Consider the following 16659-nt stretch of genomic DNA (forward strand, 5'->3'; position numbering starts at 1 on the left):
TGATGGTGATTGTGATGATGATGATGATGGTGATGATGATTATGTGGTGATGATGATGATGATGATGATGATGATGATGATGATGATGGTGATGATTGATTGTGGTGATTATGATGGTGATTATGATGATGATGATGATGGTGATGATGGTGATGATGGTGATGATGATGATGGTGGTGATGATTGATGTTGATGATGATGATGATGGTGATGATTGATGGTGATGATGATGGTGATGATGATGATGATGATGGTGATGATTGATGGTGATGATGATGATGATGGTGATGATGATGGTGATGATTGATGGTGATGGTGGTGATGATGATGTCGATGGTGATGATGATGATGATGGTGTTGATTGATTGTGATGATGATGGTGATGGTGATGATGATGATGGTGATGATGATGATGATGATGGTGATGATTGATGGTGATGATGATGATGATGATAATGGTGATGATTGATGGTGATGGTGATGATGACGATGGTGATGGTGATGATGATGATGGTGGTGGTGATGATGATTGTGATGGTGATGATGATGATGATGGTGTTGATGATGATGATGATTATGATGGTGATGGTGATGATGATGATGGTGATGATGATGATGGTGATGATTGATGGTGATGATGATGATGATGATGATGATGGTGATGGTGATGATGATGATGGTGGTGGTGATGATGATTGTGATGGTGATGATGATGATGATGGTGTTGATGATGATGGTGATGATGATGATGATGGTGATGATGATGACGATGATGATGATGATGATGATGGTGATGATTGATGGTGATGATGATGGTGATGATGATGATGATGATGTCGATGGTGATGATGATGATGATGGTGTTGATTGATTGTGATGGTGATGATGATGGTGATGGTGATGATGATGATGATGATGATTATTGATGGTGATGATGATGATGATAATGGTGTTGATTGATGGTGATGATGATGTGATGATGATGATGATGATGGTGATGATGGTGATGATTGATGGTGATTGTGATGATGAGGGTTTTTGTGATGATGATGATGGTGATGGTGATGATGATGATGATTATGATGGTGATGATGATGATGTTGATGATGATGGTGTTGATTGATTGTGATGGGGATGTTGATGATGATGACAATAGTGATGATGATGGTGATGATGGTGATGGTGATGATGATAATGGTGATGATGAGGGTGATGGTGATGATGATGGTGATGATGATGGTGATGTGATGGTGATGATGATGGTGATGGTGATGGTGGTGATGATGATGGTGATGGTGATGATGATGATGGTGATGGTGATGATGATGATGATGATGGTGATGATGATGATGATGGTGATGGGGATGTTGATGATGATGGTGATGGTGATGGGGATGTTGATGATGATGGTGATGATGGTGATGGGGATGTTGATGATGATGGTGATGATGATGGTGATGGTGATGGTGATGATGATGGTAATGATGTTGATGATGGATGATGATTGTGATGATGACTGTGATGGTGATGATGATGGTGATGGTGATGGTGATGGTGATGATGATGGTGATGATGATGATGATGGTGATGGGGATGTTGATGATGATGATGATGATGATGATGGTGATGGTGATGGTAATGGTGATGATGATGATGATGATGGTGATGGTGATTATGATGGTGATGGTGATGATGATGATGATGATGATGATGATGATGATGATGATGGTGATGGTGATGGTAATGGTGATGATGATGATGATGATGATGGTGATTATGATGGTGATGGTGATGATGATGGTGATGATGATGATGATGGTGATGGGGATGTTGATGATGATGGTGATGATGGTGATGGTGATGGGGATGTTGATGATGATTACGATGGTGATTATGATGATGATGATGGTGAAGATGGTGATGTGATGGTGATGATGATGGTGATGATGATGATGATGGTGATGATGATGATGATGACGATGGTGATTATGATGATGATGATGGTGAAGATGGTGATGGTGATGGTGATGATGAAGATAATGATGATGGTGATGATGATGGTGATGATGATGATGAAGATGATGATGGTGATGGTGATGATGGTGATGATGATGATGATGATGATGATGATGATGATGATGGATACGGTGGAACAGTGAGTCAGGAAGCTGACAGGAGAACCATGTCTTTGTCATCATTCTGGTGGTCCAGATGTGACTTGGAAGGAGAAACTCAACATCCTGGTTTGAGATGAACTCTGTTCTTTCATCCGTTTCTCATTTGTGTTGGGTTCAGGTTCCTCTTGTCTCAAAGCTGGCGAGCAGACGGACTCGCCATCTGCTGACTGACTGCTGTTGATACGAGGCTTTCAGAATAATTAACATTTTGTATATCGCATCAGAGACCAAATTGGAGCGACTCGGTGACTCATGTCTGATGACACGACCTGCTAGTTTCATGCCAATCTGAGTTTCCTCCCACCTCTTCTCCTGTTGAGGGTTGTGGGGGTGGAGCCTATCCCAGCAGCCTTCCCCCTGGACAGGTCACCAGTCCATGGCAGGGCCAACACATCGAGACAGACAACCATTGGCTCTCCCAGCCACGCCTACGGTCAATTTAGAGTCTGGATTAACCTGGTCCCCTCTCGATGTCTTTGGACTGTGGAGGAAGCTGGAGTTCCAGAGAGAACCCAGCAGGAACAGGGAGAACATGGAGACTCACCCAGAAAGACCCCGTGCTGCAGCCGGGGCTCCACCCACAACCTTCTTGCTGGGGGGCCACAGTGAGGACCACTGCTCCACCGGGCCGCCCAACGAAATTCATGACATTGTATAATATAAACTAGAATATAAGTATTATTATAAATAAAGTAAACAAAATCATTATTTTTAATAACTAAAAAGAAAACCAAACAAAATAAGATTATATAAAGCAAAAAATAAAAATGGACACTTTTCTGGTGTTTGTATCAAGAGTGGGGGAGGGGAAATCAAATCATACCTGATGTGTTTTTCAGCCCCCTGCAGGAGGGGCAAATGCTCCATTGGGGTCAACAGGTGAGTGTTTCGTTGATAGGCCCATGACACCTCAGGATGGGCTCAACGCAACACCCAGCATCCCAGGTGTGCCCCCTCTGCCTTTGCCCCTCATGTTTGCTGCCAATATGTGGAGAGAGAAGAGGGAAGTGGGGAGGGGGATGTGGCAGCCTCTACCACACACTTTACCCTGCTCCCCCCACTCCCACCCCATGAGGATAGGGAAGAGGGGAGCATTGAGAGAAGATCCAAAGTAGGGTGTTCCTCCCCCATTTTCCTCAGTTGACATCAAGCAGCCCAAATGGGGACCTTCTTCTTCATCCAAAGCCAGTTGCTTCTTGCTCCGCGGCCTCTGAAATAGACTTCACAGCTTGTCGGAGGGGCTGGCCTCAAACTCCCATGCTCTTCATGAGCATTGTTGTCAATGAAGCTGTAAATCCTTTACATCCACCCTCTACAGGAGCACTTGTGTGCACAAGCCATGCCTCGGCTGCTATGTCTGTGTATGTATGGCTTTTGCCTTCATAGGCTTCATCCACCGCAGACTCCCACAGAACTGCTAATTCCACGATGTACAGGAGTTTCTTCGAAGTTGACCACAAGATCAGGTCTTGCCTGAGATGAGGTGTTATGATCACTGGAGGAAAGATGAGTTTCTAATCCAAGTCAATTTTCATTTTCGAGTCTCGTGCTGTGTCGAGCAAAGTTGTTACCGCCCTTGCAGAGGGTTTCCCTGGAAGCTGTCCAGCTTTCCCAAAATGAGTGGCGCTGCAGAGTCCAGGCACATGAGGAGGGAAGGCATTGGTGGAAACTTTCCTTGTTTCCAGGATGATCGGCAGTTGCCGTTGGTCCTGATTGTGTCTCCAGGTGTCGTTCCCTGGGACAAGGTTCAAGGTTCAAGGAATCTATATTATCCCAGAGGGGTAATTTGGTCTGCAGCAAGCAGTCATTAAATCACTACAACAGTCATACCTAACAACACTGACAAAGCACAACATAGTAGAAAATAGCTGAAACAAAATAAGACAAAATGGCAGCAAAGGCCAGTGATGAATAAAAGTAAATCTACTTATTTAGCAGAGCAATGACAGCAGGGACAAAAGAGTGTTTAAATCTGTTTGTCCTGCATGTTGGCAGGACAAACCTCCGCCCTGACAGAAGCAGCAGGGACTCATGAGCCAGAGGGTGGTTCTGATCCATCAGGATCGAACAGGCCTTGCAAAGAACTCTGGTTTGATACAGGGCAGAGAGATCCTTTAGCTTGATAACTGAGTCATCTGGGCTGATCCAGTGGAAGAGATGAGAGTGTCTGACAGAACATCGTTTCCTCTCACTCATTGTGGCCGCTCTGTTAAAAATTCGGTCAGCCAGGCTACAAGACCAGGGTCAGTGTTAAGGGAATCCCTCAATCTTCCCACTAAAAAATGTGGCTGGATGCAGTTGAAAGTGGATGAAAATTCAATGAATAAAAGTCAAGCAAAGGACTCTGCTCCCTCGGGGTTAGGGTTAAAACTAAGTTCAGCAGAGTACCAACTGCATCCTCAACCCCTCGACCTGACCTGGAAGCAAACTGCTGTGGGTCCAGATTATCCTGGACACAGGTCAGAAGAGACTCCTCAACAATTTTTTCAAATGACTTCATAACCAGGGATGGTAGTGCAACAGGTCTAAAGTCATCAGGAGATTTGGTGGATGCAGATTTAGGTACCGGAACAATGATGGAAGCTTTCTAGAGTGAGGGAACTCTGTGATGCCGGAGGGACATTGAAAAGATAAAACTAAACATGCCTGCCAGCTGGGCAGCACAGTTCCTCAGAACACGACCTCCAATACCATCAGGACCAGGACTTTTCCTCTCCTTAACTCTCCAAAGAGCTGATCAGTGTTGCTTTCCTCAAGGACAACACTGCTCTGAGAGGAGACAGTGTTTCTAAAAGCTGACAGTTCATCAGTAAAATCAGAGATGTTAAAACGGTTAAAAAAGAAAAAGTTCAGCTCATTAGAAACCACCTGATCAGACCTTCCATTTAGGGACACATAACATTTCTTTGGTTGCATCCCCATCATGGCCTTTACTCCCTCCCACGCAGGGCGAGAGCTGCCTGCACTGAGCATGCTCTCAACCTTGTCCTTTTACTGACACATGGCAAGTTAGAGCTCTTTTTTGAGTAGCTCTTGAAGCTCCCTCTGTTTTCCAACGTCTCCACCGTCTCCCTGTTGGAAGCAAATGTTCCTTTGATTAATTATGCTTTGGACATTTTTTGTCATTTGTCATTTTTGTTTTGCTTATTGTTGTGGTAAACAAAAAATTCCTTTCGTGGAATGATAGAAGACTCACAAAAAGATGCAGAAGAAGAGACAACATCAGTGAGTTCATCAAGATCCACACAGACCTCCTTAAACAGGTTCCAGTCTGTGTAATGGAAACAGTCCTGGAGACAGAGATTTGATTCCTCTGACCAAACCGGAACCAAGTGTCTCTCCGGCTTGTTTCTCTTCAGGACAGATTTGTACGACGGAACTAAATAAACTACACTGTGGCCCGACATTCCCAGACTGGTTTTACAGCCAGTGAGGATGTATCTCAGTTATGCTGGAGTTTGGCAGAGAGCACATGATGGATCTTCTCAAACCCATGGCTAAGGTTCTTGGATGTGGGAAGAGCATCATAGGTGGCTCTGATATGAAGCTGATTTGGCTTCCTTCTGTCCCCCACAGATCCCCCTAAGTGAGTTTACGATGCTCCAGATGTTCCAAGGTGATCCATTGGCCTTGTTTGGATTGTGAGACTGCCTTTGCGCATCTGTCTGCCTCCTTCTGCTGCTGCACCATATTAAACACTAGTCTTCTTCTCCCCCACTACGTCTCCATGCCTGAGAGCCCATCTAGCCTTCTGCACAGCCTCAGACTGGGTCCCTTTCCTCCCAGCTGCAAGTTTGGGAGCAGCCGCTCGTAAGGCTGTGTCCTGGGACTCTGTCAAGCCCATAAAACCCGATGTTGCCAAGGCAACATGGGAGTCCAAGCCACATTTTGATGTAGGAGCTGACTGTCCTCTCCAGTTTCTGGACTTGAGTGATAGGGACTTCGTAGACTGTCAAGAGCCCACATCAACCTGGGGAGCAACCCAAATTGCAAGCACCACAACTTCAACTTGCCTGGGAGGGACGTCTTGTCTATGGTGACAAGGCCTTTGATGGTTGCCTCCCTCAGTTGATCACTCTGGTCTGAATCTTTGAGGTGTGCATCATACCATCGGCCCTAGCTTTTCAACAGCTGCTCTGAGAAAATTGGAATGGATGATTTGTTGCTGTAAAATCCCTGGAACTCCCTCCCTCCCTTCAGATATCCACAATGCCCAGACCCACCTTTTCTCCCTGGTCTTTCCCCATCAGTCTTAGTTTGCCTTCCCCTTGTCTGTTTGTCTTCACCCCTCCTTTTTCCTGCCCGTTTCCCTTGCTTATATAAAGCGCCTTTGAAAGGCACTATGTAATTATGCAGTAAGTTATTATTATTATTATTACCTTTAACATTCAAGAGATTTATCTGTCGGAATTGGTTGGTGTTCAAAGCATCCTTTTCCTTCAGGATGATTGCTCCCCCTTCTCTTCACCATGCCTTTGGGATGATTTGTTCCTTCCAAGCCACCTTCATGTGCTTCCACGGGAACCATAGGACACTCAAAGCATTTTTGTAGAGTCGGTGAGGAACTCCGTTTGGAACTGAAGCCAAAGCGGCCTTTGCTTTTTTTCTTGCTGCCTTCTGGACTTTGGTGGGGTTGATGATGTTTCAGTCTTTCTTGGATGTTTAGTTCTGAACCTTTCTGCTCTATGAAGATCAACCATCCTCTCCAACTTCTTCACCACTGTACCTCTGATCACATCCAGAATGTTACTCAGGCCAGTGTTGATTATTGCCCACTTTTTCTTGCTGCTGGATTTCGGCCACTTCACTTGAGGTCTGTGGCCTTGGATGTTCTTCTCCAAAGCAGGTTGCAGCTGGCTAGGTTCAGGTTCTTAGATGTTGTGCTTGAATTCCTCTTGGCCTCTGTGGGTTAAATCCTGCTGCTGAGCTTCCTTGCCTTACTTGACTTTTCTCTTAACAGATATTGGTCAATGCGAGATCCCAGACTCGCCTCCTTCAAGCACTTCATCCACCCTTGATGTAACTAGACTCGATGTAACCTTGAACCAGCTGCAGCTGCATACTAGGAGCTCTTTTCCTGCAGCTGATTTCATAGGTGCTGTGCTGATTTTCTTTCTCGTTGCCAATTCCTTTCCTGGGTTCATTACCTTGTTGTCAGCCGATGAGTCACCTTCCACCCACGCTCTCGCAGACTCTGGGTATTTTCCTGAAATAAATGATGAAGAGGACACAAACTACAAAAGTAACAAATAAAAACCCAAATCCTGATGATATTAAAAGGTGAAGTGTAAGGAAACACAAATGATTCTGTTGTTATACCAGCTTGCAAGAGTAGGCCAGCAGCACGGGTGAACTGATGATCCGGGCTGTGCTGGTTTCATCAGAGCTCACGTCATCACAGTGGCACAAGGATCCATGGATTCAGGCTTGACAGTAAAAATAATTCCATACTAATTATTTGTAGAAATGTTACGCCAGACTTGAGTGTAGGAATGAGAGGATTCATTCATGATTATTTTTGGCAGGGAAACATGCAACAGCAGCATCAATGCTGACACAGTACCAGACATCAGAGCAGGAGATCAGAGCAGGAGATCAGAGCAGGATGACTGCCATCACCTTATGGCCTCCAAGTAAACAGATGGCTGGACCAGAGATGGAAATATAAGCCTGGATGTGTCCACAACGTGAGATCAACATGGCTGGCGACACACTCACTCAGTGCCTTCTGGGAGGGTCCCGGCGCCGTCCTCCCTCACTCACTCACTCACTCACACACACACACACACACACACACTCTCACACCATCTGCTGTTCTGCAGCTCCACTAACACAAACACAGTGTCGTTCCAGGACCTGTATTCACCGTGGCATGGAAACCCAACCCCCCAGCACCCCACAGGACAGATAGCCAGGATCCACATCTCCCTTAAGAGACGCAGTTGACTGACAGCCCGGAAGATCTGAACTGTCGTCTTCTTGTCATTAGGGTTGTGAAATCAAATCCATCCAGCAATAAATCACAATATCTTTTTCACAACACTGTGCCAGTATCCCAGACGTGAATACCAAGCCTGCCTCTCATGTGCCTGTGTTTGGATCAAACCAGCACTGCAGTCCATTTTCACGTCAGTGACACAACTGGAGTTTTCACATTTCTGCAAGTGAATGCAGAGTCAAAATCCAAACTGACAGGAATTTCAAAGATTTAATCAAAGAAGCCTCCGGAAACTTTTGCAGAGCATAAAACAGAAATGAGGGGAAACCAAACAACCTGGAAATGTGTGAGCGTCCCTCTCCACTCACATTCCTGGCTGGGTGATGAAATGAGGGAGGCCAGGTGGTTAACATGACATGAGGCACCTGAATGCAGCTCGAGTACCAGGAGTGAACACTTAAAGTCAAATAGTGACAGTTAATCAGGCAGATTCAGCGTTTCACTATCAAAATACATCTACAGATTTATACAGTCTATGGTACAAGTTTAAAAAAACATTCAGTTCCACAAGTTGAACATTTTTTTGTGTTGGTTTGTTAGTTCACATTGGCCTCTTACTCTTCGAGGGACATCCAGGCCTCTATATTGTTAACAATTCTTATTTTTATACAAATGTGAATTAGGTACACACTTCTTCAGAGGACCCCTGAATCAAACATGTTCAAAAGGTAGAAAAAAGATGTTTCAGTTCACTACAAAGGCCCTGGGTCAAAGGTCAAAGGTGAAAATTAACTTATTTGGAGGACATCCAGGCTTCCAGCATCATCAGAGGGTTCATTAGTGAAGATGATCTTGATGAACTGAACCTGGAGGATCATCAACTTTTGTTCACCAGAGCTGATTTACTGGTTCAATCACCACAATCACATGGAGCGATCCTATTGGCTGCTGGGGGAGGAACCAGGAGATGACCACTTCCGGTTGGTGGAGGAACCAGGAGATGACCACTTCCTGTTGCTGGAGGAACCAGGAGATGACCACTTCCTGTTGGTGGAGGAACCAGGAGATGACCACTTCCTGTTGGTGGAGGAACCAGGAGATGACCACTTCCTGTTGCTGGAGGAACCAGGAGATGACCACTTCCTGCTGGTGGAGGAACCAGGAGATGACCACTTCCTGTTGGTGGAGGAACCAGGAGATGACCACTTCCTGTTGGACTACAAAAATAGCCCCTCCCTGACATGCTAATTTCCTGTTGAGTACAAAAATACCTCATCCCTGCAGCTCTTAAATCTGCAGTGTGGTTCCAGTAAACCACTTAAACATTCTTGTATATAAGAAAGCTAATTTAGCTTGTTAAGAATCTTCTTTTTTAAACTATCCTGCAATTGAAAAAAAAATGGTTTTAACTAAACTTTGCTTTTAGGAGCTGCAGCCTTACACACACAGTAAAACACACTCATGTCAGGGAGGCAAATAGGTCATTCCATCATACGTCCAAGAAGCTGAGCCATCATATGACAACAACTAACAACATGGCCTCCTCATGAAATCCATTTCTGCCACTGGAAAACAGAAGAATGAAAAAATCTGGTCATTTGTGACACAACTGGACAACAGCAAAGTAAAGCGCAGTCAACATATTTTCAGAGTGAAATCTACGGCCACACTGACAGTCCGATATTTTAAGTAGCGAGCCAGGAGGCTCACATTAGGTTAACGACATGATGAACAAAACTGTATGAAAATACACTGCAGAGTAACTGCCCCCACGAATGAGAAAGACCCCAATCGATAAGGAAGTGACCTGTTCGAGGGCGGAGCAAGTATCTTTGCTATCTTTCATCACCATGCTGAGCGCCAGCAGAAGTGTCCCAGTTGTGATAGCACAGGAGATGTTCCTGAGAAGAGCCGAGCCAAGCCGCTGTCAGCTCATCAGTGCACTGAGCGCTCGGGGCGGCCAGGCCAGGCGCTGAGGAGCTGCTCACGTGGACAAACGCCAGTCATCCTGACTTTCTTGGTAGCAAACATAGCTTCATCCAAACTGGTCACATCAGTCTCCACCGTGTGGTCGGGGGGACGCGCTTCATCCGCCTCTCAGTCACTGTCTGTCTTTGCAGTGAAACTTTAGTCAACAGGGTTGGGGTGGCATGTGAGGGGGAGGGAATCCTGCAGGGAAACAAGTGCTCGACCGCTCGTCCTGGGCAAGCCTGTCTCGTGGCGAGCGAGCCCTGTGATCTGGGGTGGAAGATGTCAGCGGTGGACGGACAAATGCCTCACAGTGCACAGGTCTCCGAGCAGCTGCCGGATTCGTTGTTTGAGCCGCAGGAGACGGGACAAAGGGTCGGGAGGCTCAAGCTCCCCCGACTGGTCCAACCAGGACTCCAACACTGGAGGGGACAGAACAAAGACACGTCACAAATAAAAGAGGGACACTTACAGGTTGACCAAAGTAACGCCACTGTGACGACACATACAAAGTCTGAATTCATTATTTTGTCACGTCGCTACACAAGCTGAGGAGCAAACAACATTTCAGATCCTTGTTCACTGAAGGAGTTGTGATCGGATCACTTCTGGTGAGTTTGACATGATTAGGATTCAGAAGTTGATCCAGCCTGAAGGCAACTCTGACCATCAACCAAGGATCCACCGATTAATCGCCCGGCCGATTAATCGGTGCGATTTTTTGCATATTTTGCTTGTATCGGGATCGGCCGATTTGTGCGTGGGTTGTCTGATTCATTTTTTTCCCTGGCGTGATTTACAGTCAGGCATCAGTGAGTTTTACATTTGTTTCTAAAGGTAACTTCACGGCATGTCCAACCTCCAGGGTTTGCCTACATAGAGAATTCTCTCTCCGCCACCCGCTCAGGTGCTGATGATGCATTTACCCGTACAGGCTAAGCTCCCTCGCTCCCCCAGAGCGGGGCGGAGCAGCCGTGGCGGGGCCATCAGAGGTCTGAACCGGGCACTAGAAGAACTTTTAAGAGGAGAGAAATGTTCCACATGTTGTAGGAATGGGAAGATGTTTCGTGAAAACAGGTTCAGAGCCGTTGGCTGTTATCAAGGGTGGTGGAGTTTTGCACTCAGCGTCAGCTCACCTGATGTGTGTGTGTGAGTGTGTGTGTGTGAGAGTGTGAGTGTGAGTGTGAGTGTAAGCAGCCACCACATCAATGAGAGCTTACATGAGAGAACTGTTTCTACACGGTTGAATAATCATTCCTTCAAAAGTTGCTGAGTCGTTTTCAGGCCTGTTCTTCTGTCTTTTGTCAAAAATTGAAACCTTGGCAGCGTTCAGTTACAAATCAAACTCTTCAGGTCAAACGCTACTTTTCAAGTTTATGGTTTCCTCTCGAATTAGTTAATGTGTGGCAGAAGGACATTTTGGGATGGAGATTATATCTGTCCTATACGACAAAAATGCACCATCGGGCTGTGGAGTCGCCGTCGATGAAGGGTGACGATCCTGGTATGAATGTGAGGTGGCGCTCAAGGACCGATACTCACCTGTGTTTTTATTTATTCTTTATTCAGAAGCCTGCCGAACGAAACCCAATGGCAACAATTCCTTCAGGGAAGCCTGGCTGTGATACAGTTGTTTAATTTATGTTTAAATATTTGTTTTCTTGTGTTTATGTTTAAATATTTGTTTTCTTGTGTTTATGTTTAAATATTTGTATTTAGTTTATTTAAACTGCACTGTTCAATAAATGTTCCTTGTAAATTGAGGGGTCAAATGCAATGTCGGCTCAAGAAAACCGGCCATCGCCTCAGGGTGATGGAAAAACATCTGAATCAGTGTCGACCTAAAAAATCCCGATTGTCTGACCCTGACCCGACCATCATTACTTAAGATTTCAACGAGCAAATCAGCTGTGTGACAACTTCTGTGTCTTCATCAGGGTCTGAAATGCATCGTATCTTCAAGTCTAATCTTAAAGGTCCTTGGACCAAAAATCAAGCTGCCTCATGCAGGTGACCCTGACATCATGTTCTATTTTATGTTAACGTAAATCTTTCAATCAGCTTTAGACTTCCTCATAACAACAAAACACAACTTTGTATGTTGCCATGGCGATTAATGAGAAATGCAGAAATGGGGTTTCAAGCCTTTAGACTGGGTCTTCTCCATAAGGATTTGAGTGTGTTTAAGTACACACACACACACACACACACACACACTTTCTTCAAAATAAACATATAAACCCGACTGACAACCTGACCAACACACTCACACTACTCTAGTCCCAGTTACTTCTTCCACTGGCCAGGATGGAGAAAAAGAAAACAGGAAAATGACTTGACATTCATCCACCAGCCAAAAGCGAGAAAACGGCTCAAACTGGTGCTGACCAAGGACGACGTGAAGCCTTCCATCCAGGAGGAACGGTCTCCATGCTGCTGGGGTTCCCATGCCAGGAGATATTAACGGTGTCTATTGACAAGTTGGAGGGGCTGAGTTGAAATTCCCAAACCGTACCTTAATAAATAAATCGAGCTGGCCAACTGCTCGTGATTGGCACGACCACGGGCAAACAGAAATGAACACACGAGGAAAAGGCAGAAGCTGCTGTTCCAGCACCCCTAGAGGTGACGGAGGGACAATGTCTGTGCACGTGACTCCAACACATCCAACACCCAATTCATGTTCATATCTTCGCAGTGTGAAAGTTTATCTTCTTCAATACAATTTTGTGTGTCTGTGTGTGTGTTACCATGCAGCTCTCTCTCGATCAGGTCCATCCTGGTGCTGATCTGGCGGTGCAGAGACTCGACGTGCTCCAGCAGGTTGAGCTGACATTCGGCCACCTTCATTGGCCTCAGTGCTGGTGTTTGTGTGCGTTTGTCACCATCGGTGCATGTGCGCTTTGCTGGTCTAGTGCTGCCGTCATCTTGTGTGTCTGTGTAATCGGGCGGCTCCGTCTCAGTCAGTTTGTCCTTGACATCGCCCAGCTTCACTTCCTGCAAAACATAGAACCCAAAGGTCACGACAATCACATCAAAGATGTCAGGGAGTGAACCTAACCCCCAGGGATTAAAGCTAACGGTGTCCCGGCGTCCCAGGCCGTAATTAATTGTCATCGGGAGGATCAATATTCTCCCTCGGGACGAAAATAATTTTGAAAAGCTAAATGGAAAAATTCAATTGGCTGGCGCGCTCGCGTGTCGTCCAGTGAGAAGCAGACTGCTAGCAGCCACTGTCTGCTCTCTGCTAGACTGACCCACTGTCACCGGGAATCCTTTATTTACCCCCTGCTGTCACTGTGTGGTCACTCAATCATGTTGCGTCAGCTGCGTGTTCACACCAAACGCGAACGCAAATTTTGCATCGCGTCATTCACGCGAATTTGACGCCGGATCATTTTAGTGTCCATTTGTGTCATTCGCACGAATACGCGAACTCGCTCACCTGCCAGGGTAGCGAGTATTTCTGACAACATTTCCTTCCGCCATTTCACCATGGATATTCACAGAACTGTCGTGTTCTACCTGCCGTGGAAGGCAGAAATATGTCGAACTAAACGCCGTCGTATCTGGGTTATCAACACCATCTAGAGGCGAGCTCAGCTCGGTGAACCGAGCTCCTCCAGGGGCTCCGTCTGGATAACTGCCGCTTCAAGCGGTGTTTTCGGATGACGACTGGCCAGTTTGACGACCTGCTAGCTGGGATCGGTGACAGGATGTAACCAATGGACACCAATTTATTCAACTGGTTCTTGTAATTTTGACACGTAGTGTCATAGCACCAGGCTTCCACACACAGCCACAATCAACTTGTCCGCCATCTTGTTTCAGTCAGCCGTGACGTCGGGACATCCTCAATGCTGACTGGGTGTCTTGACGCGAATTTTTCACCAAAGTTGAATATTTTCAACTTGTGCAAATGGCGAATATTTCGCGCGGCAAATTCCGCACTGCGAAGTGCAATTAAAGAATACACTGATGCAGATAGTGCTACAGAAATGTTAAGTACAGTACATTACTCAAGTAAATGTACTTCAATTCTGTCCACCACTGTAAATATCTGTACAAAAACTACTGTTTCATTACATGATTTCTACTGAGATGTATTTTTAAAAAAAATAATTAAAATCGGGACGATTCAAAATGTTTTCAGGACGATGGTGAAAAAAGTTAGTTTTAACCCCGAACCCTGATGGACAAATGCCACTGAAGTAAAAATCAGCTATTTGCATTTTTGGCCACTAGGGGGGTCAGCTGTGTTCATCTCATGTAGATGAAACATTTTTCACTTTTTCAGGTCAAAATAAAAGCGTGTGTTTTTTGATGAGTTCAAGTCAGACGACCGCATTTCATGAACAGGTCTGAGACAATAACCTTCTCTGAGTTGGTCTTGTCCCAAGATGCTCCGGGTTTCTGGTAGCAGTGCTCGCTGCTGACATAACTCACAGTGGTCTCTCCTGCTGGACTGACTGACAGTTTATGTCCATCCTCTCGTATCCAAGGCAACCGCCACAGCTGCAGGTCAGGGTGTGATGGCGAGCTGTGTGGACAGACAGATTAATGGCTCTGCTAAGACAGATGGACGAGTGGCTGCAGACTGGACCCCACTCACTGCAACAGGCTGATTTTGAGCTGCAGCCCACTGAGGACCTGTGACAGGCCATGCGTGTGTGCCAGCAGGCTACTGGTGTGGGAGATCTTGGAGGCGTTGATCTCAGAGTAGTTCTCTGTCACACACGACAGGCCAAACATGTGACTCGACGTCAGCAAATCAGGCTCAGACAGGTAGCGCTGAGCCTGCTTCCAACCTGAAGACACGAGATATACAAAAACAAGATGTGAATCAGGGCAGCGGCCGATACTTCACTCTGATGAAACTGTAATGTGAGTTGTGAGCAGATTTTTTTAGAGAACTATTAACTGAAATGAATATCAAGTCATTATGAACTAGATTCCCAGTAAAAGCAGCTCAGGTATGTGAAGTCCTGGATTTAACCTTTCAGCTGAAGAGTGGAAACTGTTCAACACCATACAACTCCATTCACCGCTTTGCCTGAGCTTCGATAGAGCATCGCGGAATGAGTTGTTTATGGTCCAACAGAGCCTAACAAAGCCTGGATGCTACAGTTAGCAGTGCTAAGCTAAAGTTAGCCTTTGAAGGAGCTACACCAGGGTCACATGACCTCAAGGTCACCACCACTCAGCTTCAGGCTTCTTGTGTTTCCCTTGATGACCTTTAATGACCTCCATGACCTCTGTAGGCTCCTCTAGACTCTTGTTAGCAACCCAGGTTTTTAAGACTCCACCACTCCAACATCCACCGGTCTGGTGTTCACTGGTGGATCTGATGTAGACCTGAACCTCCACCATCCACCGGTTTGGTGTTTACTGGTGGATCTGATGTAGACCTGAACCTCCACCATCCACCGGTCTGGTGTTTACTGGTGGATCTGATGTAGACCTGAACCTCCACCATCCACCGGTTTGGTGTTTACTGGTGGATCTGATGTAGAACTGAACCTCCACCATCCACCGGTCTGGTGTTTACTGGTGGATCTGATGTAGAACTGAACCTCCACCATCCACCGGTCTGGTGTTTACTGGTGGATCTGATGTAGACCTGAACCTCCACCATCCACCGGTCTGGTGTTTACTGGTGGATCTGATGTAGACCTGAACCTCCACCATCCACCGGTTTGGTGTTTACTGGTGGATCTGATGTAGAACTGAACCTCCACCATCCACCGGTCTGGTGTTTACTGGTGGATCTGATGTAGACCTGAACCTCCACCATCCACCGGTCTGGTGTTTACTGGTGGATCTGATGTAGACCTGAACCTCCACCATCCACTGGTCTGGTGTTTACTGGTGGATCTGATGTAGACCTGAACCTCCACCATCCACCGGTCTGGTGTTTACTGGTGGATCTGATGTAGAACTGAACCTCCACCATCCACCGGTCTGGTGTTTACTGGTGGATCTGATGTAGAGCTGAACCTCCACCATCCACCGGTCTGGTGTTTACTGGTGGATCTGATGTAGAACTGAACCTCCACCATCCACCGGTCTGGTGTTTACTGGTGGATCTGATGTAGAACTGAACCTCCACCATCCACCAGTCTGGTGTTTACTGGTGGATCTGATGTAGAACTGAACCTCCACCATCCACCGGTCTGGTGTTACTGGTGGATCTGATGTAGAACTGAACCTCCACCATCCACCAGTCTGGTGGTGATCTGATGTAGAACTGAACCTCCACCATCCACCAGTCTGGTGTTTACTGGTGGATCTGATGTAGACCTGAACCTCCACCATCCACCAGTCTGGTGTTACTGGTGGATCTGATGTAGAACTGAACCTCCACCATCCACCAGTCTGGTATTTACTGGTGGATCTGATGTAGAACTGAACCTCCACCATCCACCAGTCTGGTGTTTACTGGTGGATCTGACGTAGAACTGAACCTCCACCATCCACCAGTCTGGTGTTTACTGGTGGATCTGATGTAGAACTGAACCTCCACCATCCACCGGTCTGGTGTTTACTGGTGGATCTGATGTAGAACTGAACCTCCAA

The 16659-nt window shown here is 46.2% G+C and overlaps 1 protein-coding gene and 1 long non-coding RNA gene across 7 annotated transcripts in view; one reads left to right on the forward strand and one right to left on the reverse strand.

Annotated features, from left to right (window-relative positions):
- Positions 1–10325, forward strand: part of LOC147255280 (uncharacterized) — a 15923-nt gene extending 5598 nt beyond the window's left edge. Inside the window, exons 2-3 of the long non-coding RNA XR_015117783.1 lie at positions 7703–7864; positions 8031–10325. This is a non-coding gene — a long non-coding RNA (uncharacterized LOC147255280). The remainder of the gene's footprint in view (positions 1–7702; positions 7865–8030) is intronic.
- LOC147255281 (PHD finger protein 20-like) overlaps positions 8367–16659 on the reverse strand; it is a 19714-nt gene continuing 11421 nt past the window's right edge. For 5 of the 6 annotated variants that reach the window (XM_086212877.1, XM_086212879.1, XM_086212880.1 and 2 more), the window contains exons 15-18: positions 14696–14891; positions 14458–14623; positions 12834–13080; positions 8367–10505 (exon numbers count right to left, since the gene is read on the reverse strand). In XM_086212877.1, coding sequence (XP_086069003.1) covers positions 10369–10505; positions 12834–13080; positions 14458–14623; positions 14696–14891 — 746 coding nt within the window. In that variant the 3' untranslated portion in view covers positions 8367–10368. The remainder of the gene's footprint in view (positions 10506–12833; positions 13081–14457; positions 14624–14695; positions 14892–16659) is intronic. The other variant, XR_015117781.1, reaches the window with a different exon arrangement.

The sequence above is a fragment of the Aulostomus chinensis genome, chromosome 9, assembly GCF_037954235.1.
Source record: "Aulostomus chinensis isolate RoL2024-O1b breed Wild chromosome 9, RoL_Achi_v1.0, whole genome shotgun sequence".
Classification (NCBI taxonomy): Eukaryota; Metazoa; Chordata; class Actinopteri; order Syngnathiformes; family Aulostomidae; genus Aulostomus; species Aulostomus chinensis.